The 27767-nt window shown below is 42.5% G+C and overlaps 1 protein-coding gene and 1 pseudogene across 2 annotated transcripts in view; both read left to right on the forward strand.

Moving 5' to 3' along the window:
• KPNA6 (karyopherin subunit alpha 6) overlaps positions 1–26530 on the forward strand; it is a 39062-nt gene extending 12532 nt beyond the window's left edge. For both annotated transcript variants that reach the window (XM_033113815.1, XM_033113816.1), the window contains exons 2-14: positions 10583–10716; positions 11463–11555; positions 11966–12065; positions 12963–13057; positions 13742–13873; positions 15183–15271; positions 16185–16284; positions 16582–16745; positions 16920–16998; positions 18582–18707; positions 19019–19146; positions 20549–20727; positions 21330–26530. In XM_033113815.1, the coding sequence (XP_032969706.1) occupies positions 10583–10716; positions 11463–11555; positions 11966–12065; positions 12963–13057; positions 13742–13873; positions 15183–15271; positions 16185–16284; positions 16582–16745; positions 16920–16998; positions 18582–18707; positions 19019–19146; positions 20549–20727; positions 21330–21517 (1607 nt within the window). In that variant the 3' untranslated portion in view covers positions 21518–26530. The remainder of the gene's footprint in view (positions 1–10582; positions 10717–11462; positions 11556–11965; positions 12066–12962; positions 13058–13741; positions 13874–15182; positions 15272–16184; positions 16285–16581; positions 16746–16919; positions 16999–18581; positions 18708–19018; positions 19147–20548; positions 20728–21329) is intronic.
• LOC117026786 (2-iminobutanoate/2-iminopropanoate deaminase-like) lies at positions 6297–6709 on the forward strand (annotated as a pseudogene).
• Positions 26531–27767: the final 1237 nt, after the last annotated feature.

A 27767-nucleotide genomic window follows, 5' to 3' on the forward strand; every position in this document is an offset into this window, starting at 1 on the left:
CTTGTGGCCAGTGTGCTGTTAAGTAAAGTGTATGTCCTGGAGAGATCATTGATTGACTTTAGTTAGAAAGATCTGGATTAGACTCTCCCACTTCTTAGCTGGGTCCTCTGCCAGTTATACTTGTTTCCCCACCTCTAAAATGGGGGTCTATATGAGCTTAGGCTTAAAAATTAAAAGCTAAGTAAATTATTAATAAATTATTGCTAATCAAATTTGAATTTTCCCTGGGAACATCCCCTCTACAGAAGTCAGAGATTAACTTTGGGACATTTAAAAGATTTTTCAAAGGGGTATCTTAGTTTTTAGTGTGGGTTTAGTAGATACAGTTGTGTGCCACTTAACAAGGATACGTTCTGAGAAATGTATCTTTAGGCGATTTCGCCAATATGCAAACATCATAGAGCATACTGCACAAACCTAGATAGGTGGTATAGTCTACTAGTGTAATTGTACGTGCTACAGTTTTATACAATTGGCAGAGCAGGAGGTTTGTTTATACCAGCATCACCACAACGTGTGAGTTTTGCATTGCACAGTGATGTTATGACGGCTGTGACATCACAACGATGGGAATTTTTCAGCTCCATTATAATCTTATAGGACCACCATTGTTTATGCGGTCCATCTTTGACCGAAACGTTGTTATTGTAGCATGTGACTGTAAAATATTTTCACTATGGCTAGAGACTTTGAAAGGCATTCTGGACTGAACTTGAGAAGACTGCTTCCCATCTAGCAGTAAAGACATAGATGTGTAATTTTCTTAATAAGAGTATCATGATCCTTTTCTTCCTTGGTGCTTGATGGAGGTCTCCTAGCAGGACATGGAAATAAGTAACTTAGCTCAGGAAAGGAACTTGTATACTGGAATAGTTTGTTGGTTTAATAGATTGGTTTAATCATAAAAATGATTAACTTGAAAGGCATCTCAAAGATAAATTCATTAAGGAAAGACTCATGTGGATCGCTGATTTATTTTGATTGTCTTAATGTGCTAATTGCTATATATAGTGCCTAAAAAGAATAAGTATCCATATGCAAAAGATTGAAGTTTGAAGTTGGACCCCTACCCCATACCATATACAAAAATTAACTCAGTGGATCAGAGACTTAAGTGTAAAGAGCTAACACTATAAAACTCTTAAGAAAACATAGGAGTAAATCTTCATGATCTTGGATTAAGATAACAGAAATGACAACAAAAGCACAAGCAACCAAAAAACAGAATTGGACTCAGTCAAAATTTAAAATTCTTTTGCTTCACAGGACACCATCATAGATCATGAGAATTATGTAAGTGCTCACTCATATTGCTTTATTTTGGCTGTCAAGTAGTTGACATGTCAAAATGCAATTCAGTTTTAATCAATAAATGATTCTTTGGGTCCTGTTTAGCTACATTCATCTTTCCCCATTTTCTATACAAATTTGTATATTCCTATTCCAGATTTTTGTTTTTGTGTGTTTTATTTTGTTGAATTTATTGTAAACTACATCAGATCCTTTGGAAAACAAATTTAAAATTTTGAATGGAATATTTGAGAGCATGTGTGTACTGTGCTATAGACTCAAAGATTCTTGCTCTCAAAGATTTAATGGTCTGGAGGTGAGAGATGATGAGTTGTGAACTAAAACAAAAACAATGTCATTGGAGGTTGTCAGCAGGAACCACTTTGGGATAACAGGTATCAAAGATAAGCAAAATTGGACACTAGTTCAGGTGGTGAGGACAGATTTTAGTCAGTAATACACTATGGCAATAGAGAAAAGTGTGAACTGAACTCAGCTTCGATTTGTACAGAGGTAACTGGTCATTTTAAGGGGAGTATGAGGGAATAGAGGGTGGGAGTGTAAGAGGGGGCTCAGTAGAGCAGAAGTGAAAAATTACAAAACTTAAGGAACGGGGTTGGTCCACGTGAAGCCCATCTGGGTTTGCTAACTGGTGCTTATTGAAGTTAAGCTCCTACCTCCCACAGAGCCTGAGAGAGAGGCACCTATTTTCAGGTGTTGGCTGCAACAAACCGTAAATTCTTTCGGCAGCCTTGAGATTTTCTCAGGCAGGCACTTTTAGGGGCCTAGGGTCATCCTAGGGATGTGATCTTGAGCTGTTAGTAACTATGTTTGTGTTTTGTTAAAATCTTTATAGGCCAAAGTTGAGGCCTACTTGAGAAAGGGCTCAGAGAAGCCTGGATAGAGATGGGTTAAGCAGAGAATCTCTGGCACAGGTAAAAAATCCGTTTACCAACCTGTTGTCTTTGGGGAGGAGAAAGTTGATGGCTTAGTCTAAGACAGGAGTGTCCAAACTTTTTTCAACGTTTTTCACCAAGGGCCATATGCGGTAAAATACACAAAGAGCCGGGCCACTCACTCGAGGTGAAGTACGTATTGCCTCACCTGGTTTATTTAAGTAAACTAAATATATTTTTGGAATTTGCTGTGAGCCAATTAACAATGGATTGCGGGCCGCAGCTTGGACACCCCTGGATTAAGACCAGGTGAAAGAATGGTAATGGCATTAACTCTGAACTAGCGAAGACAGAAGAAGAAGCTGGTTTAAGGAGAAAGAAAGTGAAGTGGAGCTACATTTTCAGGTGGGAGGTTGTGACTGTAGAGATTTGGTGCTGGGTGTAAAAGTGGAGGTTGCAGCTAAGGGAGATCACTTGGGCTGCTCCTGCTGAGAAGAGGACCAAAGGTGGAATTTTCATACACATTGACATTGAGAGATTGGTGTTGAAGAGGGACAAACACTGAAACCTGAGGAGTGGATGGTACGGTAGAAGAGCTGGAAGAGGGTGGTGCCAACAGAATCACGCGTAGAGTTTCAAGAAGGCAAAAGTGATCATCAGTGACAAACAAAGTCAAATAGAATACTCACTGATAAGGCTGCTGGATTTAGCAGTCTAAATGTCTTTTTCTGAGGCCTCAGTATCCTATAGTCTTACAACAGAGCATTTTTATTCACTTTTATATCAATTCTGGAGGAAACCTTGGTTTCTGGGTTTCTAGTAAGAAACCCTTCTAAGACCTGCCTTTGGAAGTTCTCCATTCCTGTCACAAGGACGATATCTTTGCTGTACACTTGTTCACTTCCCTTATACTTACTGGCGAACATTTATTAAGTAACAGCTAGGCCTTGTGTCTGGGACAATGCAGGTGTTCATTAAGTATTGAATAAATATTTGAACAGTGCTTCATTCAACAAATATTTGTGTATCTATGATATTACAGATGCTGGGATACAATAGAGGTTCCTGCCTTCGTAGAACTTAGACATCCTATGGAGGAGAACAGACATTGTCAATTGTGTAATAAAGGAAATGAAACATTTGTTTTGACAAAAAATAAAGTAGCTTTCTTTGAATTAGGATTAAGAGGGAAGGATCTAGTAATTCTAAGAGCGTTATGGGCAGGGAGGAAAAAAACAAAAAACAAAATGTGAAGAGTGCAGCCAGAAACAACCTGATGGGTTCTAAATACTGAGAGGGCCACTGTGACAGGAGCATACGCTTATGATGAATGAGATGAGATGAAGATATAGGCAGGACCTTGGATTGTAAAGAGGTTTTTATTCTATGTGGGAGCAGTAGTGTGTTCTGGTTTTATTGTGTTGATGGATTGAGAGGAAAGAGGGAAGCTGTTTCAGTAACCAGGCAAGAGATGATCGTGAGTTGGATGGGATGGGAGTCAGGAATTGAGAGAGTTGTAAATACATTCAAGATATATTTTGGAGATAAAAGCAGGATAGGCTTTGGCAATAGATTAGATGAAAGAGGTGGGGGAGAACTCTTAGGCAAACATCTTCAGTAACAGTTTTCAGTTACTATTATGCACTCATTAAAGACTCGATTGCCAGTAATTCTCAAGTTAAACTGACTGTAAGTAGATAGATCAAGATAGAATCTAGTCTAAGAGCAGGCGCCAAACTGAATAGAATTTTACTTGTGTTGTGGGATGGAAAGAAGTAGTTCTCAGAAGTTGGATGAAAAGAGGAAGCCTTTGGAATTAGAGGTTTTAGATCACAGTCCAGCCTCACAATTGGATAGCTGACTGATCTGGTGCGAGTCACAGCACCTCTGAAGCCAGTTCCTTAGCTATTATGTGAATATGGCACTCACTGATCTTTCTCATTGGTTGTCAGGGGTCAATTAGATACTGTGTTTGAAAACCGAAGTATGATGTTGGGTTTATATATGTGTATATATATATCTATACACACATATGTGTATATATATGTGTATACATATATATGTGTATGTGTGTGTGTATATATATATATGTAATTTTTTTTTTTTTTAAGGAGGGCACAGCTCACAGTGGCCTATGTGGGGATCGAACCAGCAACCTTGGTGTTACTAGCACCACTGTCTAACCAACAGAGCTAACTGGCCACCCCATATTTCATTATTTAACAAAGCCTCTGTCAAATTTTGTTTCGCTGGCACAATGTAAAAATTGAGTATGAGTGCAGTCCCTGCTGTATTATTCTAACTGTCCGGTTAAAAATCAATAACCTTTTTACCTTTTAAGGCATTTGAGTTTGTGGTTAACTGAAATTCTGAATTGTGAGCAGATTTGTTTACCAGTGATGGAGTAGCCCCCAACCCAGAATTCTGATGGATTTGCTATTACTAATCGCTTCCCTTTTCAGGAAATGAAAAGAACATGGAATTTGGGACCAGACAGGTCAGGGTTGACTTTTTAGCATCCTGGCTTACTACTTAACCTCTCGGTCTCATTTTTCTCATCTGCAAAATGGATTCACAGGATTGTTGTGAAGATTAGAGATATCTGCAGAGCTTAGCACATTATCAAGCCTCACTGGCTCGCTAGGACTATGGGCTCTATATCTCAGTACACTCTAGTTCCTTGCTTTTTAATGAACTGGCATGTGGCCATAGTGTTTTTACCAGGAATCTTATGTTGATGCATATTTAATAGAGAATTCCTAGTTAACAGAGAGACCAGCTGAAAAAAAAGCCATTTCAGCCTGGGAGGAATCAGGTTTCTTACATTCTTCAAAAGGCCTTAAATTGGGAGATAACGGTTTATCTCTCTTATCTCTCTTCTCAATGCCATTAAGTAATTTCAATACATCATGATAAACTGTAAAGTTTCCTAACTGTAACATATGCCCAATAGGCTGCCTGCATTAAAGCCTTGGCTCATTCTCTTTGCCTGGGCAGCTGCAATAACATTTTACTAGAAAACCTTCTGTAAAGAGGAGCAGCCACTCAGTTTAGCACCAGAACAACGGAAGTAATTTGAAAAGACTGACTGCATCATAGTGTTCCAGGGCCCATTTCCTTTGAAGATTGTCATGTCATTACCTAGGAAATAAGGCTAGTTCCCTTTCCTCCTAAATATAACTCTTTGGGGTTCTTCTAGGCAGGTGCCTTCAAGTGATTGCTTGGTAACTTTTTGAAGTACAGACCATAAACATAAAACTTTGATTTGGAAAATCCTAGAGCCAGCAGCTGTCCAGGATGTGAGCTTGAAGATGTGACAGTGTCATTCCCATCCCTTACACAGGACAGCTGGCTGTATGTAGTGTGCCTTTTTCTGAGAAAGTGTGCATAATTTTTAAATTTGAATCTCAAAGTTTTAAAGACACCAGTGATTAAATGGGGTACTACCATAATCTTGCTACTTACCTACTGTGTGACCTGGGACTCAGATTCTTCCATCTATCTATTAAGACCTGTATTAATTTGCTAAGGCTGCCATAACAAAGTACCACAGACTGGGTGGCTTAAACAACAGACACTTATTTTCTCACAGACTAGAAGTCTGAGATAAAGGTGTCGTCAGGATTGGCTTCTTCTGCGACTTCTCTCCCGTCTTATAGATGGCTGTCTTCGTATTCACAGGATGTGCTCCCTCTGTGTGCACCTGTCTGCATCTTAATCTTCTCCTCTTCTAAGGACACTGGTCAGATTGGATTACAGCCATACCCCAGTGTTCTCATTTTATCTTAGTCACCTGTATTAAGATCCTATCTCCAAATACAGTCACATTTTGAAGCACTGGAGGTGAGACTTCAACGTATGAAGTCATAATTCAGGCCATAACAGGCTCCATACCTATTTTGTATTATTATTGCTAGTCCCTTGATTCTAAAAGCTTAGAAAATGCATGGCAACATTAGACATTAATTACCTACAAATGGGAGTTATAACTTCAGTGACCTATTCACTTTGAGAGAGTTCCCTGACTAAGAAAACTGAAGGCCGGAGTCTAATGAGATACGAGGAGATTGTAGTGTATGGGATTCTTCTTTCAGAGGAAAAGGATTAGCTATGTCATCCTTGATCAGAAAGGTGGTCAGCGCTGTGAAAGCACCAGCAGCCACTGGTCCCTACAGTCAAGATGTGTTAGTCGATAGCACCATTTACATCTCAGGACCCTTCAGCAAAGCATGCACCCTTCAAGTGGGCATCTTGTGCCAGGAGGGGTGGCAGAAGCAGCTAAACAAATGCTTACAAACCTGGGTGAAAGCTGCAGCTGCAGGCTGTGACTTCACTAATGTGATAAAAACACTGTTTTGCTGGCTGGCATAAATGACTTCGATACTGTCAATGAAATCTACAAACAGTATTTCAAGAGATTTTCCTGCGAGAGCTGCTACCAGGTTGCTGCTTTGCCCGAAGGAGGCCGTATTGCGATGGAAGCAGTAGCTGTCCAAGGCCTTCTCACAACAGCGTCACTCTAAGCGGGCTAGTGTTATTTAGTCTGGAATATTACTAATGTTTTTAAATTAACATCTTAATTTGTATCATTGCTGTTGGAAAGTGTAAGACTGACTAAAATATCTGTAGTATGGAAACACCACATAATAAGGGGACTTGAATATTAGATAATCCAGTTACTAATGTTATAAAGTACTGTATGCAGTACTGTATGCACACTTATGCACACTCACATTACTGGATGTAAAAAAAGGGACACGCAGTGCATTGCACACTTACTCAAATAAAAGTAAAGAGAAATAACATTTAGGAAAGATGAGTTACTATTCTTGAGAAATAATAAAGAGCACACCTAATTCAGTTAAGTCCTATTAATTTAATGGTGTGAAATATTTAATTCTCATGTCAGATATATGATTCTGCTTTTATTTGATTAAAATTTAAAGATTTAAGTTTGAATGGTAGAGGTAAAGGAGAAAAAGTGGACCAAAATTTTATACAGCTAATATTTTTCTAATGTAAATAAAATAGACGAGCAAATTTCCCAGAAAACAAAAAAGAGATAACCAAAGGTTGTCTAACCTAGAAAAGGTATGATTTGTATTTTGGATTTCTTGATCCAGCCCCAGCAAGTAAGGTAGGGAGGGCATGATTTTAAAAAGCCCCTTTGCCTGCTGGTCCCTGAACAAGAGTCCTCCTTTGGTTGCTGATACCAGATGTGCTTCTGCAGATGTTCCTCCTTGCAATCTAGCCTCCCCTCCCTGGCTTCTCCAGTGAAGTCATAAACAAATATTTGTGATAGTTTCTTGTCACCATGGCGACGACAGCACAGCCTGGTTCTCCTTCTGACTTCACTGTCAGCTCTGTTCGAAGGAGAGGACAGCCCTCTGGGAGAGCCCACACATGAAAAACCATGTGTCAGGTAATGGGGGACAGCAGTCCACAGTGCTGACTTTAGGCATCTGTCCTGTGCCAGCTAGTCCTCGGGACCCCAAAAGGGGGCTACTGCAGTTCCCTAGAACTTTTTTTTAAACAGTAAATCCACTTGGGCTTTGCCAAGTGGGTATGGAGAACTAGCACATTCTAAGACCCTGCTGCTGCTGCCGCTGTTGGTTCACCAGGCTACTTTCCAGAATGACCAGAGTCACCTCCTCTGAAATTTCATTCCCTTAGTATCTCTAGCTCCAGAATTCAGCTCTCTTCAACTTCCATTTTCATTTTACTCAGTCTCTTAATAGACTACTTTTTCCCCTCCCATTTATGGGTTTCCTTATTCCATTTCTACCTGCAAGATGAATCTCCTGTTTGAAGAAGCAGCCCACATCTTATCTTTGGGAGATTTCTTTTTTCTTTTTCTTTTCAATTACAATTGCAGCTTTATTTACAATAGCCAAGACATGGAAACAACCTAAGTGTCCATCAGTAGATGGGTGGATAAAGAACATGTGGTATATATAAAAACAATGGAATCTTATTTGGCTATAAAAAAAAAAAAGGAAATCCTACCACTTATGACAACATGGATGAATCTTGAGGGCCTTATGCTAAGTGAAATAAGGCTGACAGTGAAAGACAAATACAGTTCACCTTTGAACAACATGGGTTTGGACTGTGGAGGTCCACTAATGGATTTTTTTTAAATATGCAGGTTCATTTTTCCCTTTAATCTGTATTAGTGGACTCACACCGTTCAAACCCTTTTTGTTCAAGGGTACAATTCACATATAAGTGCCTGTGTAGTTCAAATCTGTGTTGTTTAAGGGTCAACTGTATTTTCAGTCTGTAACTTGGAATCCACGAAGGAGGAGTGCCAACTTAAGTTATAAAGGGCTTTTCCGTGGCAGGGGGCAATGTCAGCATGCCTAACCCCCACGTTGTTCAAGGGTCAACTGTACATTTTTATGTGGAATCTGATCAAAGCCGAATTTATATAAACAGAGTAGATTTGTGGTTGCCAGGGGCTAAGGGGTGCAGGAAGTGGATGGAGGTGGTCAAAGGATACAAACTTCCAATTGTAAAGTGAATAAGTTCAGGGAATTGGATGTACAATGTGGTGACTATAACTAACGAACTGTATTATATACGTTAAAGTTGCTAAGAGAATAAATCTTAAACATTTTCACCACAGAAAAATGGTAAAACTGTGAGGTGATGGGCTGGTGTGTTGATAAACCTTATTGTGGTAATCATTTTGCATATATTTGTAAATCAAATCATCACTTGGTACACTTTAAACTTAGATGATATCTGTCATCTTAGATGTTAGATGTCTCAGTAAAGCTGGGAAAAATTTTAAATGTTATTTGCCATTTTCACTATGTTGATATTTGCACTGATACTGCAAAAGGAATGGTGAGTAAAACTGCTGGTGCCTTAGCACACATCAAGACGGTGGCACCAAATGGTACTAGTAGTCCCATGTAGTCCTCACCACCACTCACTCTACTGTTGGGGAAATAATGCTGGTTTCACTTAAGAATGTCCTTGATGAAAACAGTACACATTTAACCCTGGAAAATGTGTCTGGAGGAAAATCACCTGTGGGATTAAGGTACTAGCTAAACTAGACACTTAAAATTGACAGTTTTTTACTTGAAAAAATGAACAGAAAAATGGTTATTCAGACTTCGGTTTTGGGCAGACATTTTCTCAAAATGTATGAAGCGTTTGTTGTCAGTGATAAAATTTTAACTTTCAAGTGAAAATTAGAATTTCAGAAAACCTGTATCTATCACTTAATGCACAAAAACTTTCCAATAGGTTCGTAATAGGATAAAACTGGAGTAGGGGAAGACCAACAGAAAAATGGTTAAATTATGATGTATTTACACAGTGAAATAATATAGGGAAAAATGAATGAAATACAGCTCCATGAAAAAACATGGGTAAATCTTAGAAACCCAGTGGAGGGTGGGGACAGTTCTCAGAAGACTAAATACAGTATGATATACTATTTATGGATATAAAAACTGTGATATAATATTTAGGGATATATTTAGCAATATTTTATATATGATTAGTTAAAACAAAAACAAAGATCATGACAATTCATGATAGCAGTTTCTTTTGGCTGGAGTTAGAGTGGGGATGAAGGGGAAGAGCCCACAACTAGATTTCCGGCTTATTAATAATGTTCTAGTTCTTATACTTGGTGGTGGGTTTATAGAGTCTCATGGTATTATTTTGCTTGGTAACTTAACATTATGCCTTTATCTGTTTGTATGTATGAAATATTAGAGATTAATTTAAATTTTTTTTAATTTAAAAAACGATGGTGTTCATATGGTCATTGAAAAAAGGTGCATGGTATTCCACTGAATTGGATATACTATAATGTATTTCACCTGGCTAGGTTAAATATATTTGAGTTTGTTGGGCAAATCATATTACTGTTTTCTCTCTTCTCATGGAGGTGATGATAGCTTGTGAGCATTTACCACATACCTAGCATTATTCTAAGTAGTGCTTCATGAGTATTAACCTATTTAATCCTTTTAACAACTCCATGAGGTAGGAACTATTAGGTCCCCACTTTAAAGGTGAGATCCCGAGGCCTAGAGGTTAAAGCGACTTATGGAAGATTGCACATCTAACAAGTAGAGGAGCCAGAATTTGGACACGCAACCTGGCTCCAGGGCCTATACCTTTAACTACTATGCTTATGTCAATTGCTATAATTATACTTATATTTAACTAATTTATTATGACTAAAGGAAACTGTATTGGTGCGGAGGTGGCATTAGGGATGTCCAGAGCGGTTATTGAGATTATTAGGCCACCTTGAGAAATCTGTGGTCCCCCTGAGTGGGTAGGGTGGGTAGGGACAGAAGCCCAGTGAAAAGGAAATGCTGTCCTCTGAAGAGCTTTTGCCAGTGGGTTTCTGTCTTCTCCTCTAGAGACCATGGCGAGCCCAGGGAAAGACAATTATCGAATGAAGAGCTATAAGAACAATGCCCTAAACCCTGAGGAAATGAGGCGAAGAAGAGAAGAAGAGGGCATTCAGCTCCGGAAGCAGAAGCGGGAACAACAAGTGAGTTAACCAGAATGTTCTCAAACGTACTGTTAATGGAAAGGATCCAGCCACTGATTGGTCTCCTCCTGGCACTCTCACTTACCTTCTCCTTAGGAAAGCAGCTAAGCTCTGTGGGCCACTTACCTAGTTTCCTTTGTAAAGAAATATTGGAAGAGAAAGAGAAAATCAATCCCTTATTTTTCATAATTTGGAACAATTTAAACATCATTTTTGTCTTCAGTATAACATTCTAGTTCTTGTCCCTTGTTGCCTTCTCTCTTTTTTACCCTATAGTCAGCTTTAGGCCTAGCCCTTTAAGAGGTTCATCAGCCTTTTGGAGCTGCCTTCTTTTTCTTGGGTGATTCTTTGTGAGCCTCCCTGGGACTGAGACTGTCATGTCTCATCATTTATGCTCTGCCACACACCCACTAAATTGGTAGCTTGCTAGGCCTACATGCAGTCACTTACCCTGCTTTTGCCTCTTGCTTTACCATTATTCCTTACTCATCACATTTTATACAAAGGACATCAGAATCTTTAAAGAGTTTTTTGCTTATAAAAATGCTCCCTTTAAAAATGGGAACAATTAGATACAACATAGAAAGTAAAGCCCTTGAATATCTTTCCATGTCGTTATGTTAAGCTTGGCATTTTCTGAATTATGCTAGCGTTTCCTTGACAGTTATGCCACAGCTTAATATTGGGTCATTGTTTTCTTCGTTTCAGTGAGTAATGTTACTACTGTCTCTTCTTTTTACTTGCAGCTTTTTAAACGGAGAAATGTGGAGATGATTAATGAAGAAGCTGCCATGTTCGATAGTCTCCTCATGGACTCCTATGTGAGCTCTACCACTGGGGTAAGGAAGGCCCTTGCTTCAGCCAGGCCTGGGAAGTACCTCCTTCTGCAGAACAGAAATTGAGCAGTCCACATCATCTAATAGTTTTGCTGACAACCATGCTAAGCTCTTTCTTCCATGGGCCCTTTTGTAGCTGGTCAGCTTAAAGAGTCAACAAGGATTCCTCTCTGATGGAGACACCTGAGGAAATATTTAAGGGAAGCCATCACTTGCCTCCTAAGTTAGGAAACACTTTCAAATGTCCCAACTTGAAGCAGCCGTGGATTAAACAAACACCTTCTCCTGAACCTGTCTGATATGCCGTCCTCTTGCCCTCAGGTCTTTAGAAAGCAAGGTGCCATGCAGGATTATGTGCTTATATTTGGTTCTAGTGTTGGTTTGCAAAGTCTTGAACCTGTTTTATGTTTTAGGAGAGTGTGATCACAAGAGAGATGGTAGAGATGCTTTTTTCTGATGATTCTGACCTGCAGTTAGCAACCACACAGAAATTCCGGAAACTGCTCTCCAAAGGTACAAAGCCTGGTCCTCCCCAGAGAGACCCTACGTGATTTCGTGTCTTGTTTCTTCTCACTGACCTCGTCAACTACTCCCCTTCACTTACTCTGCTCTAGCCCTACTGGCTTTGATGTTCCTTGGATAAGCCGGGTACATTCTTACCTTTGCAGTGGCTATTCCCTCTGTCTGATATCGACGTGACAACTCCCTCACTTCTATGATCAGATCCTACTGTCATCTCAACGAAGCCTACCCTGACATCCTATCTAAAATTACAGGCCATCCCCCACCCTCGGCAGTTTTAATCTTTCTACCCTGCCCTACCTATTCTTTTCTTCCCATTACACTTATTATCTATCATAATAGAATGTCTCTCCTCACTAGGATGTAAGCTCTATGAGGGCAGAGACTTGATTTTTTTCACTACTGTATCCTCAATACCTCGCACTGTGTCTGGCACATAGTTCATGCTCAGTAAAAGTTTGATATATGGTAGGAAAAACACTCCTTGCCTCAGTATATTAAGCAGTCCTCTCAAGAAAAGAATGCTGGTCTTAGAAGGGAAATGTTTAGACGAAATATTTAGAGTAGGGTTGCTCATCCCTTGGGCTTGCTTCTCTCTCTTACTTCCTTACTTGCTTAAGTAAGTACGGCTAATTACTTGCTTAGGTTCAGTACACCAAAGATGAGTGTACTTAAATTAGGACGGGCTTTAGTCTTTAGCATCCCAGCTGTGTGATACAGTTCAAAGACTGGTTATTGTTAAAACCACCTCACCAAAAGGGGGTTTGGGGCTGTTTATCAGGATGAGGATGGTCAGGGGTATCTCGGAAGGATGGTGGGGTGACCCCAGTGAAGTCATAGCCAAAGCCTATCCTGACTTTCTCTCTCCTTCCTTTCTCCCTCTTCCAGAGCCTAGTCCTCCAATAGATGAAGTTATCAACACTCCAGGAGTGGTGGATCGGTTTGTGGAGTTCCTGAAGAGGAATGAGAATTGTACATTACAGGTGAGGCCTGGAGTGCAGGGTACCAGACAAAAGCCCTACTTCCAAAAAATTGTAGTGGGATGTTTCTACAGACGACTCTCTCAGGAAATAGACAAGTAACATGAGGAAACCCTTAAGAGAAGCTATCAGTTGCCTCAGAAGTCTTGCCTCAAATAAGAGCCCAAACCTGTTCCTTAAAAGAATTTCAAAGGAACGATACCAGGCTATGATAGATTGATCATTCAGTTATAAATCAGAGGTTCTAGTCCACTTCTAACTACCTGTGTGACCTGAGGCAAATCATTTAGCCTCTTTGCATTTCTCGTCTCAGATATGGGTAGTGAGTCAATCTGTTGGAACTTAATAGAAACTCAGCTGAAAGGGACTTGGAGAGACCCATCTCATTCTAATCCTGGTTTCAGAAATGAAAGTGAAGCTCGGGAAATAAAGTGGTTTGCTAAAGGACTCCTGGGTGCAGGACTAGACCTGGACTGTGAAGCCAGGTCCACCTTCCCATTCTGTGATGTCGCTGCCGACACCTCTTCCTACCATTTAAAGCGAGGAGAGGAAAAGGCTTGTGCTTTGGTTTTTTTTTTTTTTTTTTTTTTAAATCAAGATCAAGAGCCTTATTGCTCTGAGCCAGCTGGTAGGCATGGCTGCTGTGTCTGGAATGACTTCTCAATCATGGCTTAATCTCCGTTTCAGTTTGAAGCTGCCTGGGCTCTAACGAACATTGCCTCTGGAACCTCTCAGCAGACCAAAATTGTCATTGAAGCAGGGGCTGTCCCCATTTTTATAGAGCTGCTTAACTCGGACTTTGAGGATGTACAGGAACAGGTAATGGTCAGGTTTGGCTTAATTTTTGATGGTACCTTATAGTATAATAAATATGTTTGGTCTCAGTCCCCAGTTCTGGCAAAGAGCTTCTAAAACGCTTGGAATTTTCTGAGTGATAGTAGTGTCTTTTGTTCTTTATAATGAGCCCTTTTGGAACATACCTGAGTCTATGCTAATAAGATGGCTCAGGGTGGGGCCCCTAAATAGTCTCAGGATTGGGGGTGGGGTGCCGGTCATCAGAAAAACCAAACATAGGATTAGCAGGTGGGAACTCTCAGCTCCAACCCCCAATCTTTCCACCTCAGCCTCCCCAGTGACGTGAGGAGGGCTGGAGACTGGGTTATAAAAACTCTTGAACAGTGATAATTCAGAGAGCTCCCAGGTTGGTGAACACATCAGTGTGCTGGGACGGTGGCCTGCCTGGAGAGGGCATGGAAGCTCTGTGACACCCCCACTCCTTGCCCCATACATCCCTTCCCTTTGCATAAGTGGTATCCATTATAATCCACTAAATGTAAGTATTAAAGTGTTTTCCTCAGTTCTGTGAACCTCTAGTGAATTATTGAACCTGAGGAGGGAATTTTGGGAACTCCCAAATTTATAGCCACTGGGTCAGAAGTACTGGTGGTGGCTGGGATTTGCAGCTGGTGTCTAAAGTGGGGGCAGTTTTGTGGGAATAAGCCTTTAACCTGTGGGGTCTGCGCTAACTCCAAGAGTTAGTGTCAGAATTGAATTGACTTGTTGGACATACAGTTGGTGTCAGAGCATTGATTGTTGGTATGGGAAAAATACCACACATTTGGCATTGGATCAGAGATGGCATTGGAAAGAGGACACCACAGCACCCATTTCTCAGTACCAACAGATCATAGAAATAAAAATAACAGCTTCCAATTCTTCCACTGGATTTTTGCAAGTTGGATAGAAGTGGAGAGTGATACTGGAATTTTTTTCCTCCATTGCAATAGGATCGGTCCTACGATGCTACCAGAATGCAACTTTTCAATCACTGTCTCCTTTCCTGGGGGGTGGGGAGAGGGAGATCTTGGTTTGGCTTCTCTGGCTGCAGTACAGATATCAGCCTGTCTTCCCCACTGACTCAGGAACTCGAACAGGAAAGGTCCTCCTAGGGCAAGTGCTCAAAAAGGGTGTCAACAGGGAGGGTATCTGAGCTCGTTTTATGTGTCTCGGGCCTTGAGAATGGCTTTCGTCCTGATTGTCGTTGGGTACTTGCTCTATAGTTGTGAGTATAAAGTACTCACAGAAGTCACTAGGCCTGTGGGTGACGGTTCCATCATCCCCTTTTCAGGCAGTCTGGGCACTGGGAAACATAGCTGGAGACAGCTCCGTTTGCCGAGATTACGTCTTGAACTGTTCCATCCTTAATCCTTTGTTAACGTGAGTAATTAATGATCATCTGCACCTGGGGCATCTGTAGGCCAGCCATGGGGCAGGTCTTTTGGGGGCAACTTACCTAAAGATAAGTAAATACAAAAATGCTAAGAGTGCATTTTGATTGCCAAAAAAAAGACAGATATCTTTTAGAAGCAAGGATATTGTGCCACGAGTCTGTGCCAAAGTGGATCTTGGGCTTCCTCACTTCATGGCGCTAGAATCTCATGTCAGTCATACCTGCCTTGTTTTGAGCCAGGGGAGAGAGGCAGGACTAGCCCATCTGGAAGAATTCAGCCTTCTCTACAGAAGCTGTTGATTTGCTATGGGTTTATGCATAGGTATATTGGAAAGCTCTGTTATAAACCTCCAGTCAAAGACCCCATGAAGGGTCTTCTGGATCCTTCTCCCATCCCTCCCTCCCATACCCTTAACGTAGAGCTACATTACATCTAAACCAGAATAATGAACTGTTCTTCAGAGACCGCAGTCTTACGGGCTACCACGATAACTCTTGGGCCCTTCACAGAAAGGCATTCCATACTATATGGCTAGAGCCCTCATATTAGACCTTCAGCTTTTATTTCCAAAGAGAGCGATACTTCCTATTTAGAACTTGTGGCCATGGTTAGGGGTACAGTATGTCCTATCTTAAAAGCTTTGAAGGCTTACTCAAGATCCAGCCCTCTATTCTTATTAGCTATGATCTTAACTAGACATTGCTGGTCATTATGCTCTGTGAAGATGTAGGTTGGCCTCCTGGCCCAAACAGGCTCAGTTAACTTAGGTCTATGGGTAGGAAGAAACAGTGAAGCTGCTAGAGTCTTGGGTCTGATTGGATTTGCTCCTGGGGTTCACTGGCAACAGCCCTACGCCGAGGACATCATTGCTCAGAATCTGGCTTTGCTTTTTCCTTCAGACTCCTTACAAAGTCCACACGACTGACAATGACACGGAACGCAGTCTGGGCACTGTCAAACCTCTGCCGAGGGAAAAACCCACCCCCAGAGTTTGCAAAGGTGAGAGAACTTCTTACCAGTTCCTGAGTGATAGCAGGTTCCTTCATAGGACGGGGAGTTTTCAAGTCTTTGGGGAACCCCTTAGAGTCAATCCATGGGAAACTGAAAAAGGCGATTGTCAATGAAATAGGTGATCTTGTGTGCCTGGATGGTAAAGTGAAAAGTTTGGCCTGATGGTTAAATGTAGTAGAGATCTCCAGAGCTTAGAATTACTTGTAGAGGAGGGGACAGCAGCGTTAGTATTAGTAAAGCTGATGTAGCCCTGTCCCCCTATGAGTCCCTCTCTGCTTCCAACAGGTCTCCCCTTGTTTGCCTGTGCTGTCTCGCCTACTCTTCAGCAGCGACTCAGACTTGCTGGCAGATGCTTGCTGGGCCCTTTCTTATCTGTCCGATGGCCCCAACGAGAAGATCCAGGCGGTCATAGACTCTGGAGTCTGCAGGAGATTGGTAGAGCTTCTAATGTGAGTGGTCTCAGTTAGAAAGGGTACAGATTCCTTAGGCTTCTTCAAGCTCAGACTAAAGAATTGCTGTCCTGTCCAAAGGTCAGGAGCCATGAGAGTGCTGTCAGTCTTGGTGGTCAGTAGGGCTGAGTACCGTGTGCTGGCCTCTGCTAATCCAATCTCCCTCCTCTGCAGGCATAATGATTACAAGGTGGCTTCTCCTGCCCTGAGAGCTGTGGGTAACATCGTCACTGGGGATGACATCCAGACCCAGGTGAGGAAGAAGAGAGCTGCCTGTGACCAGAACCCTTCCCTACCAAGGGCTTTGGTCCTGATGGGAGGCAGCATGGTCTAGGACAGAAAGCATGGGCTTAAGTGAAAAATTCCCACTCTGCCACTTTCTGTATGATAATGGGCAACTTGGTTGCCTTCATTTCTTCTATAAATTGGAAGCAAATCATCATCCATTGTGTGCTTTTGAAGGAAAACTAAATTAACCTGACTTAGTACCTGGGACATTGTAAGGTAATAGTTAACAGTTTTTGAGTCATGGTCCCTTTGAGATACTAAAAGCTATGGAACCTTACCCCTACTTCCTGGACCTTTAGGACCCCATGGATAGTACCCCATGTTAATATCAACTCCAGTGAGGGTACAATAAACAGGGTTCTCTGTTCAAAGGCTAGAGATCAGGGTGTTCGTTGGGTCTTGAGTGGTTGGCATAATTCTGTGGGATTCTTGACAAATTTAGATGAGCAATCGCACTGAAACCCACACTCTCATTTTCTAAGTCATTCTTACGTGTGTGCATGTGCAGTTATTCGTAACATAAAATTTACTGTTTTAACCATTTTCACGTGTACATTTCAGTGGTATTAAGTACATTCACATTGTTATTCACCCATCACCATCAGCCATTTCCATAATTTTTTCATCATTTCAAACTGAAACTCTGTACCCATTAAAACATAACTCCCCGTTTCCCCCTCGCCCCAACCCCTGGTAACCACCATACTTTCTTTGAGTTTGACTACTTTAGGTACCTCATTTAAGTGAAACCATATATATTTGTTCTTTAGTGTCAGGTCATTTCACTTAGCATAATGTCTTCAAGGTTCATTCATATTGTAGCATGTGTTAGACCTTCATTCCGTTTTATGGCTGAATAATATTCCATTGTATGCATATGCAACGCTTTGTTTATCCATTCATCTATTGATGGACCCTTGGGTTGTTTTCACCTTTTGACCATAGTGAATAATGCTGCATTAAAATTGGTGTACAAGTTATCTGTCTGAGTCCCTACTTTCAGTTCTTTTGGATGTATACCCAGAAGTGGAATTACTGGATCATACGATAATTTTATGTTTAAGATTTTAAGGAAATGCCATACTGTTGCACAGTGGCCATACCATTTTACAGTCCCACCCACAAAGTATCAGGTTCCAGTTTTCCACACCCTTCAGTACTTGTATTTTCTGGGGTTTTTTGTAATTGTCATCCTAATAAGTGTAAAGTGTTATCTCACTGTGGTTTTGATTTGCATTTCCCAAATTATTAGTAATGTTTGGCATCTTTTCATGTGCTGTTTGGTCATCTGTATATTTTCTTTAGAGAAATGTATTCAAATCCTTTGCCCATTTTTAAAATTGGGTTGTTCATTTTTTTATTGTTGTAGAAATTCTTTATATATTCTGGATATTAATCCTTGCCAGATATATGATTTGCCTATGTTTTCTCTCATTCTGTGGTTTGCCTGTTCACTCTGTTGATGGTATCTTTTGATGCACAAGACTTTTTAATTTTGATTAAGTCTATCTAATTTTTCTTCTGTTTCCTGTGCTTTTGGTGTTCTAGGTTATTCTTAACTGTTCAGCCCTTCCTTGTCTCCTCCACTTGCTGAGCAGCCCCAAGGAGTCAATCCGGAAGGAAGCTTGCTGGACCATTTCAAATATCACTGCTGGCAACAGAGCTCAAATACAGGTAGAACAAGCAGGAGGGAAGTCAGGGAGCAGGGTGTCAGGTGGGAAGCCATAGGGACATGAGAAGTTGTAAAATATTTGCTTCTAGAAGAATGTGTTTCCCTTTAGAAATGATGGTCAGTGTGTGCTATTAGTCAGAGATCCTGTGTAGCGGAAGCCACGTTCCTCTGTAGCCTCTCACCTATGTAGGAAGAACAAAGGAAGACTCCCAGGAAAGGAAAATGTCTAAATCTTAGCTAATTTGTGGGCTGGATTTGATTTCTCTTCATGTGATTTACTTTCTCTTCCCTCCCCACCCATATCCTCTCACAGGCTGTCATAGATGCAAATATATTCCCTGTGTTGATTGAAATCCTTCAGAAAGCAGAGTTCCGTACAAGGAAAGAGGCAGCCTGGGCCATCACCAATGCCACATCAGGAGGAACCCCTGAGCAGATCAGGTATCACATTCCTATAGTGAGATATATGTATGCTCCCTCCTGGCTCATGGTTTACATGTGACCTCCAGACTGCTTTTCTGGGATAGGTCTGCCACAGTCCAGCTGCAGGAGGTTTACCTGGTAAGCTGCTAGAGTGGCATTGGAGTCTGGAATAGATACCCATAGACCATGTACTTCTTTTCCCTGCTGGAGAATAGAAACCTATGACACAAACATCCATCTCTCCTCTACCTCTTCCTACCCTCCAGAGACTTTATGTAATTCTCAATTATCCATACAAAAAAGGAGAACCATGCTATGGTTCATTCCAAGCAGCTTCTTTGGGAAATCATTTTTGGGGGTGGTACTTGGGAGAAGCAAATAGGAAGCTATTTTGTGTGTGTGCTTTTTTGGCTTTAGTTTCCATTATCAACATGAGTAGTAGTGGTGGGAATTGGACAAGTGTCTTGCCGTCAGCCTGTAGCCTAGGAAGGGGAGTATATTTAGTACAGTCAGGCACCACTTAATGACAGATACTATACATTCTGAGAAAGGCATCATGAGGCGTTTTCATTGTTGAGTGAACATCATAGAGTGCATTTAACACAGACCTAAATGGTATAGCCTACTCCACAGGTAGGTTCTATGGTATGGCCTCTTGGCCTAAGCTACAAACCTGTACAGCATGCTACCGTACAAAACATGAGATTAAATCAAGCACAAGAGAACATGATGCAATCAAGAGACATGGTGAGCACGAGATGTGAGGCTGCTGCCAGCATGATAGCGTACTATTTTACAGCAAAGTTTTTTTGTAAGTAGAGTACACTCTAAAATGATGATTAAAAAAGTACTGTATAGTAAATACGTAAACCAGTAATGTGGTCATTTATTGTCATCATAGGCCAGCATGTTATGTGGCACATGACTGTTTACATAAAGCATTAGGAGAAAAGGGATAGTCATTAAGGTCAGCTTTGAAGGATAAATACAGGGTTGTAAAAGGCCTTTTGGATAGGAAAAAAGTATAAGTAAAGGTACAACAATCAGAAACCTAGAGACCTTCACATGTCTGACAGGAATGCCGTGTCCTTGGAAGGGAATGATGGGAAGCAAAGCTAGAAGAGGAGGGAAGGAGCCAGACTGTAGACGATGTGTACTTTGAAAATTTGTAAGCAGGGAAATCATGGGTTTAGAGTGGTGACATCGCAGCAAGGAGACATTAGAGACGAGGAGGAGAAATGTCTGGCAGCCTTCCACGTGGTAATGAACTTGACCAGTAACACGGGGAGGGTGGAAGATTGAAATATAAGGTGGGGGTCATGAAGGTTCAGTAAGAGTGGATTGCGGAGTGTGCTGCCATGTCTGAGGGAGACCAGCGCACCTCTCTTGCCATGCATTAATTTAGATCTCTGGTCCCCAGGTACCTGGTCTCACTGGGCTGTATCAAACCCCTGTGCGACTTGCTGACTGTGATGGATTCAAAGATTGTGCAAGTGGCCCTCAATGGACTGGAGAACATCCTTCGGCTTGGAGAGCAAGAGGGCAAGCGCAGTGGCTCAGGGGTCAATCCCTACTGTGGCCTCATCGAGGAAGCCTATGGTGCGTGCCCTCTCCCCAACGTCACCTGCCTTAAGTAGAGGGGTTCTAGGTCAGAACTTGGGGACTGTAGGCCTCCAAAGTAGTACATGTATCTGAGGGTAGGTGTTTTGGGGGGTCATTACTAAATACGGGGTTTTATCCCATCCGTTCCTTCTCCCTCTGAGGAGCAGTGATCAGTTCTCTTTCGGGTGGGCCGTACCCAGTAAGTAGGTATGGTACAGATGCAAAAAGAAAGCTCCAGAACTGATAACAGAAACAGGCACCGGAAAGCATCTTTTTAGCTGAGTTTCTAGCAAGTTCCAGTAAGAGTGCAGGATGACCTCATGACTCATCTCAGATTCAGAGAGGCTAATGATTTGCTCAAGTCAAACAGGTAGTTAAAAGCAGAATCAGGACTGGAACCTCTGATTTATAAGTGACATTTTAGTCTTTTCCCTTTGGGGATCTTGGCTCTTCTCTTTCAGGTCAATGAGAGATATGATCATACTACTTGTGTTTATAACCAGTAGCATACCTCAGGGAAAGAAAAATAAATGTTTCACAGACCCATAGAAAAGCATTCAAATTTCACTCTTCTCCCTCCTTCCTTCTTGCCACAACAGGCTTGGATAAAATTGAGTTTCTCCAGAGCCATGAGAACCAGGAGATCTACCAGAAGGCCTTCGACCTCATTGAGCACTACTTTGGTGTAGAAGATGATGATAGCAGCCTGGCCCCCCAAGTGGATGAAACACAACAGCAGTTCATCTTCCAGCAGCCTGAGGCCCCCATGGAGGGCTTCCAGCTATAATGTCTGCCTCCGGGGAGGGGATGGGATGGGAAGCACCACCAACCAGCGGAAAAGCAGCCCTCTGGTGGGCGGGAAACCATCCCCCCACCGTCAGCCACCACACACCTCTGCTGCCCTGGAAACTGTGCTCTTGACCTGCTCCGCCCCCTTCCCTGGAGGGAGCACCCTCTGGACAGACAGAATCATCTGAGGCTCACATTTGGGTTTTGTGACAAGAAGGGGACGTGTTGGGTTTTTGTTCCTTACACTATATTTTGGCTGCACATGTGTCTTTAACCCAGGAGCCCAGGCGTAGACAAAGGAGGACTGAGGTAATCAATTTTGCACCTTTTTTATTTTTATTCTTTAGTGGTGACTTCCTTCCCTTTTATCTTCCTTCATCCTTCCCAGTTCTCTGCCCTGATCTGTGTAACTCTTATCTTGGGTACTTGAGCAGATGGAATATTCCAGAAGTAGGGGGTGGGAGGGGAGGGGAGAAATCCAAAACAAAGTGTTCTTGCTCTGACAGAATATTAATCTTGTATGCTTGGATTATTTAATTTTTTTTCCTTTTGCACATTTTTCTTGTATTAAGATGGCTCTTTCCAAGAGCCATGAGTTCCTGGTTTTAGGAATCCCAGCTGCCAGCATTGTCTGGGACTAGAGGTTGAGGGGGAGGTCACCATGAGACAAGGGCCCCTCCCTCCTAACGCCTGCCCAGACCTCTTTAGTTTGGGAGATCCCCCTCACTCTCCTGGGGCAAGTACACCAGCGGGAGTGGAGGGGAGGGGCACGCCTTCGGACGGGGCTTCCCATGTGTCGCTACTGATCCCATGTTTCCTACCCACCTTCCAATGGTGCGACCCAACTTCATTTGTTTACTTGAAAATTCCCCTCGAGGTTGAATGAACCTCTGAGGTAGCTGTATTTTCTCCTAAGCACGAGACGGGGCTGTGGTCCTTCCTTTCTCCTGAGGAGAAAGTCCTTGCTCTGGTGACCCATCAGTTGCCAAGGAGGTTGGAGTGAGAGTGTCATGGATTGGGTGGGGTAACCAGGGATCCCTGCCTTTGGCCTTTCTTCCTCTTCCATAGTTGGATCGTGTATATTTTACTTCCAAAGGAGAGAATGTCAGAAAGTTCTGTATTTTTTTATAGTCTATATATTAGGTAGGTCAATCTTAATTGGTCTCCAGAGGAAGAACTGTCTGTAATTTTCTGTAAGTAGGATACTATGAGGAAGACCAAAAAGAGATATGGAAGCTCCCTTGCTCACGAAGCCTAAGCTTGGCCCTTTTCTTCTCTGCTTGGTTCTGGGCCACCACCTGGGACCAACCCTTATCTCTGAAACCTTTATGTAGCAGGTCAGCCTGGTCTGATTGTCTCTGTACCTGAAGGGAGCAAGGACGACCCCAGGGTGTGGTGAAGTCACCACTCTAGTTCTTACTGCTGAGCATCCTGCTTATTCAGAAAACCCAGAAAGCCGCCTGCCTTCTCAGATTCAGTCTCAAAGGCCCTCGTTCACGTAATTACCACACATGGCTGCCTCTCCTGTTACCACAGAAACTTAGCAGCCTCAGGACTTTTGTGAGAGTTGTTGGTGTCTTCCCTGTTTGGGATCCTTGTACCTGGTTTGGGTTTTGCCCTCGTGACAATTTTAATCCTAAAATTTTTCTTTTTTTTCTTTTCTCTTTGTGTAAAGCTGGCACAGTGCCGCAGTGGCTTACTTACGGATTTCATAGGAGAGTAACGCCCAGTTGTTGGGGATGGGCGTGGAGGGAGTTGTCAGCTAAGTGTAGACCAACTGTGAGAAGGCACAGTCTGCCCTGCCCACTTCCCCCCAAGGTCAGTTAGTCAGAGGTGCCTTGCTCCAAGCTGTATTTTCCCTTTCCAGAAACAATGCCATTCTTGCCCCGTTCCTACACATCCCCTCTGGCTCAGGTGAAATCCATGCCCCTCTGCTTGCAGATCTGAAGTTCAGGTACTCACTGTGAGCCATTGGTCTTGAATTTGCCCTCTCCTCCTAATGTTGAGATCCAACCACACAGCCATTTTCTGAGAAAGGTGGTTTAGAGCTAGAGCTTATTACTGAAGTCACACCAGTGCTCTACCGCCTTAGTGAGTCACATGTTACTCTTCACCTTGGGAATAATGACTGTCAACCCCCAGTCTCCCAGGTAGGCAAGAGGCAGGACCTTTTTCACCTGGTTGCTGACTCCATTACAGAACGATTCTCCTGCAGTTCAAAGAAAAACCCCACCCTCACCCTTACCCCCATCTTTGTCCAAAGGGCAGAGCACTTTAATAGATCTACTTTGTACATCTCAAGCAATAGTTAAGTCCCTGACATTGGGGCCAGGTTCTGACTGTGAGACATACACATCCTGCTTTTCCCAACTATTCCTCTAAAGCCTACTTTCCCTCCAGGGGCCCTGTACCAGATGGAAGACTTCTGATTCTCTGGCTGCTGCTTAAAGCCAGTTTCCTCCAAGGACTTCAAAGGCTGAAGTCTCCCAGGGCACACTTGAGGACGGATTTCTTATCAGATAAAAGTGGCCTCCAGGAGCTTTCCTTTTCAGTGTCTTCCTCAGCTCAGTTTCCCATTATCTTCCTCTACCCCCCTTTCAGTCAACAGGTGAAGTTCTTCCAGCCCACAGAGGCAGTCATATCATCTTTTGTGTGTCTCCTCTCCTTTGGCCATCTTGGGAAGCAAAATACTACTTCTATAACCCAGGCTTGACAGACACTCTTCATGGGCAGCTCCCATCTGGACTCCAGACCCTGGCCTAGGTGCAGTCAAGGGCTTTCTGGTAGATTTCTGAATGCTGTTACAGGGATGCAGGGGCTGCCAGCCTGCTATAGGGAATAGCCTGATAAGATGTTTTTGAATCTTCATATGTTGGCACAGGGCTAGTATATCCATTTTAAGATCTGTGGTGGGAGTGGAGGTATCTAGGTGTGGATTAAGGGGACAAGGAGCCTTTTTCTTAGCTAAAGTGTTCAACTACTGTTTTAAACAGTGCCAGCTATTCTTTTTTGCCAGTCTCTCTGGGCATCTCATCCCTAAATCATCTCCTTCAATACTAACAGGGTCTCTGGTCTTAGAAGCCTGCCTTCATTTCTGAGCTCTCCCCAGTGATTGCCTGGCCTTGGTGTTGGCTGCACCTTCTGGTAGAACCACATGGGTACCACCCTCAGCTGGCTATCCTGGATACTTGGGGCATTGGGTACAAATGATCCTTTCAAGAAGCAGGTATTGATGACCTCAGCTTTCAGGGACCCTTGATGGTCCCCCTTAGCTAGGACCTTTAGATCTACTCCTTCTACTCTCTTTGCGCTGGAAGCCACTTTCCAGGAGCCCAATTTTTGGAGCTGAACTGCACAGATTGTAGCTCCTATTATACTTAGTCAGGGAGAGCAAAAGAAGGCGCTCAGGCACAGACTTTATTTCTTTCAAGCCAAACCAGCTTAAAATGAAAACCGTCTACAGAATGAAATGGATTTCCATTTTCTTGTGTCTACCTGCTTCCCCCCCTGTATCCTAGAGTTACTCCTGTTTCTAGCAAACTAGTAAGGGAAGGGCATAAATGCCTAGCAATACTTCCCTCATTCCATATAACCCCCTTTGAATGCCTCAGCTCGTATGTTCAGGCCACATCTCTTCTCCTCAAGACTCAACTTGGTATCCATCATCTTGGGTGTTCCTCTGTAGATTCATCTTGTAGGCTCAGATTCTGGATTCTCCAGGTCCCTATAGGCACTACAGGGACCCGGAGGGAAAGCAGGCTGGCTGGGGGCCTCAGGAATGTGTGTTACTGTCTGCCTCCCTGGCAGTCTGGGAAAGGGTGCAAGGCTCAGTGCACTGAACCATAGGAAATGCTCATAAGCAATGGCAACATCTTCCAGGTAGGACTATCCTAGAAGTGAGTGTGAGACTGAGAAATCGCTCAGAGTTAGGTTTCTTCCACAGCCGTTTTAGGATTCTAGACCAATCTTGTTCAGTATTTTTTCTGTGTCTTAACTTTTGGATTCTTTTGTTAAGCCAACAAGCTGAGAACTAGCTGCTCTTTGGCCAAGGCCTTTATAAATGATTCAGTCATCCGGTTGTCTACCCCCCAACCCCACCTCCAGATTAAGACCATAGCACGGGAAGAATTTGAGGTCAGTACCAACCAAGTCTGTGAATTAAAGCTGTTACTTTTCCTCAGAGGGCATTTTGCATCATGCCTGGGCTATTTACAGAACCAAAACTAGGTATGAGAGAAGAGGCAGCATTAAATTTGGGGCCCAGAACACCCCAAGACAAAGGTTTGTGTAGTGTGTTATAAAGGTCTTCAGTGAGTTTGGGCCTACCTCGCTACTTCTGGGCCAGCCTGACTGATGTCCATATTAGCACATACCTGAACCCCTCAGCTAAATGCTAGCCCTGCTCCCACGTGTAGGTCAGATTTTCAGCCCCTGGGTTTGGGAAAAGCAAATCCTGCCATGCCCTGGGGGCAGTGAAGGAAGTCAAAGGTCATATCCGGAGACTGGCTGGGAACCTCTGACTCAGAATGGCCTTAAAGAGTCCACCTCTCTGAGAACCCTCAAGCCTTGTAGTTGGGTATGGGCTCTTTTAGCCCACTTTTGGGGGAATTGCCTTTGACTGAACCACTAAAGCAAAGGGGATAGGAGGTCCCAGCCACCCAATACAAACCAGATGTCCCTCAAAAATAGCTTGGGTTTCCAGCTACCGATCTTAGGAAGGTGAATCAAACCAATTTTCCTCACTGGTTTTTCTTTGCAGTTCATTTGCTCTTAGTTTTCCAAGAACTATAAACTCTGACTATTTTCCAAGTTCTCAGGGCCCCTGGGTAGACAGACAAAGCTTGATTTCAGAGCAGACATAGGCCAAGAAACCGAGGCATTGAGTGTGCTGAGTCCAGACAAATGATATTTATATACACATCCAAATTTGAAGAGAAAATGTTATTTCTTTAGGTTTCAAACACTGTAATAGATATAAAGCAAAAATAAAAACCTGTTGCAAAGTTCTAAAGCGTCGTCTCTGGAATGATCCTAGACTGGACTTTTCGGAAGTGAACAAAGAAAGTGTTTAAACTTGGGGCCTAACAGTGGAATGAGGAATTGCAACAGCCTGCTCCTGCTATAAAGACATCTTTAAAAATCACCTTTATTGAAATACAATGACATACAGTAAATGGCACATATTTAAAATGTGCAGTTTGGTAAGTTTTGACATATACCCATGAAATCATCACAATTAAGATAGTGAACATATCCATCTAGAAGTTTCTGCATGCCCCTTAGGAATTTCTCCTCCTCACCCAACCCCCAGCAACTACTGATCTGAGTTCTGTTTAGTTTGTATTTTCTAGAGTTTTTTCTAAAGGATTTGACATCATTTCATCACCACTCCACAGCCCTTTGAGCCCTTGAAGGTCATACAGCTCACAGACTACTCACTTTGGTTTAGGTCAATTCCTAAAGCAGAGATTACAGACAAGCAGCCAAAAAGCTGACTCAACATAAAAGGAGGATTTTGGTTGGCAGACAGTGTGTTTTAAGTATTAATTCACTGCCAACATTTTAAGAAATAAAGATATATCCTGAAAAATATCTGGCACTACTGGGCTTGAGTTTCTGCTTGAAAACAATCTGTAAGAGGTCTGTTTTACCATCATCACCACCATTCCCAATGGTGTCCCTGACTAGTTGACTGGCAGGTGCTAATACTGTTGCTATTTTATAGCAAAAGTAGAAATTGACTTTTTAACCCATGTTTATCAAATTGTTACTGCTTGCCTGCCTGCTCCACTCTTTACCCAGCTGGCCCCTGTAGGGCCACTGTTGATCCTTCTTGTTACACTACCCCTCCAAGCGTACCTTGTTCTTGCTTATTACGTTCTTTATCTCTGCCTAGAACACCTTCCTATGGAAATCCATCAAGGCTTGATTTGTATGTTACCTCAACAGATTTCCAACATGCTTTTCTGGAAATAAATCAGGCCTTGGTTTCGTGAGACTTGGATTCCAAACTTTTCTGGCCTTGAGTTTCACCATTATACCAAATTGCCTCTCAATGTTACCTGGTAAAAGGTGAATTTGTGCTGCCTAAGGAAAGGGGGAAGAGCACTACTCTGGTATCTCTAATTGGGAAAAATACTTAACATCTTAAGAGCCCTAAAACAATGCTGAGTTTGCACAATTAAAACATTCTCTTCCCTCACCCCCAAAACCCTAGGCTTTAGGATGAGAGAATTTAGCCAACAGTC

This window comes from Rhinolophus ferrumequinum, chromosome 9 (assembly GCF_004115265.2).
Source record: "Rhinolophus ferrumequinum isolate MPI-CBG mRhiFer1 chromosome 9, mRhiFer1_v1.p, whole genome shotgun sequence".
In the NCBI taxonomy this organism is placed as follows: domain Eukaryota; kingdom Metazoa; phylum Chordata; class Mammalia; order Chiroptera; family Rhinolophidae; genus Rhinolophus; species Rhinolophus ferrumequinum.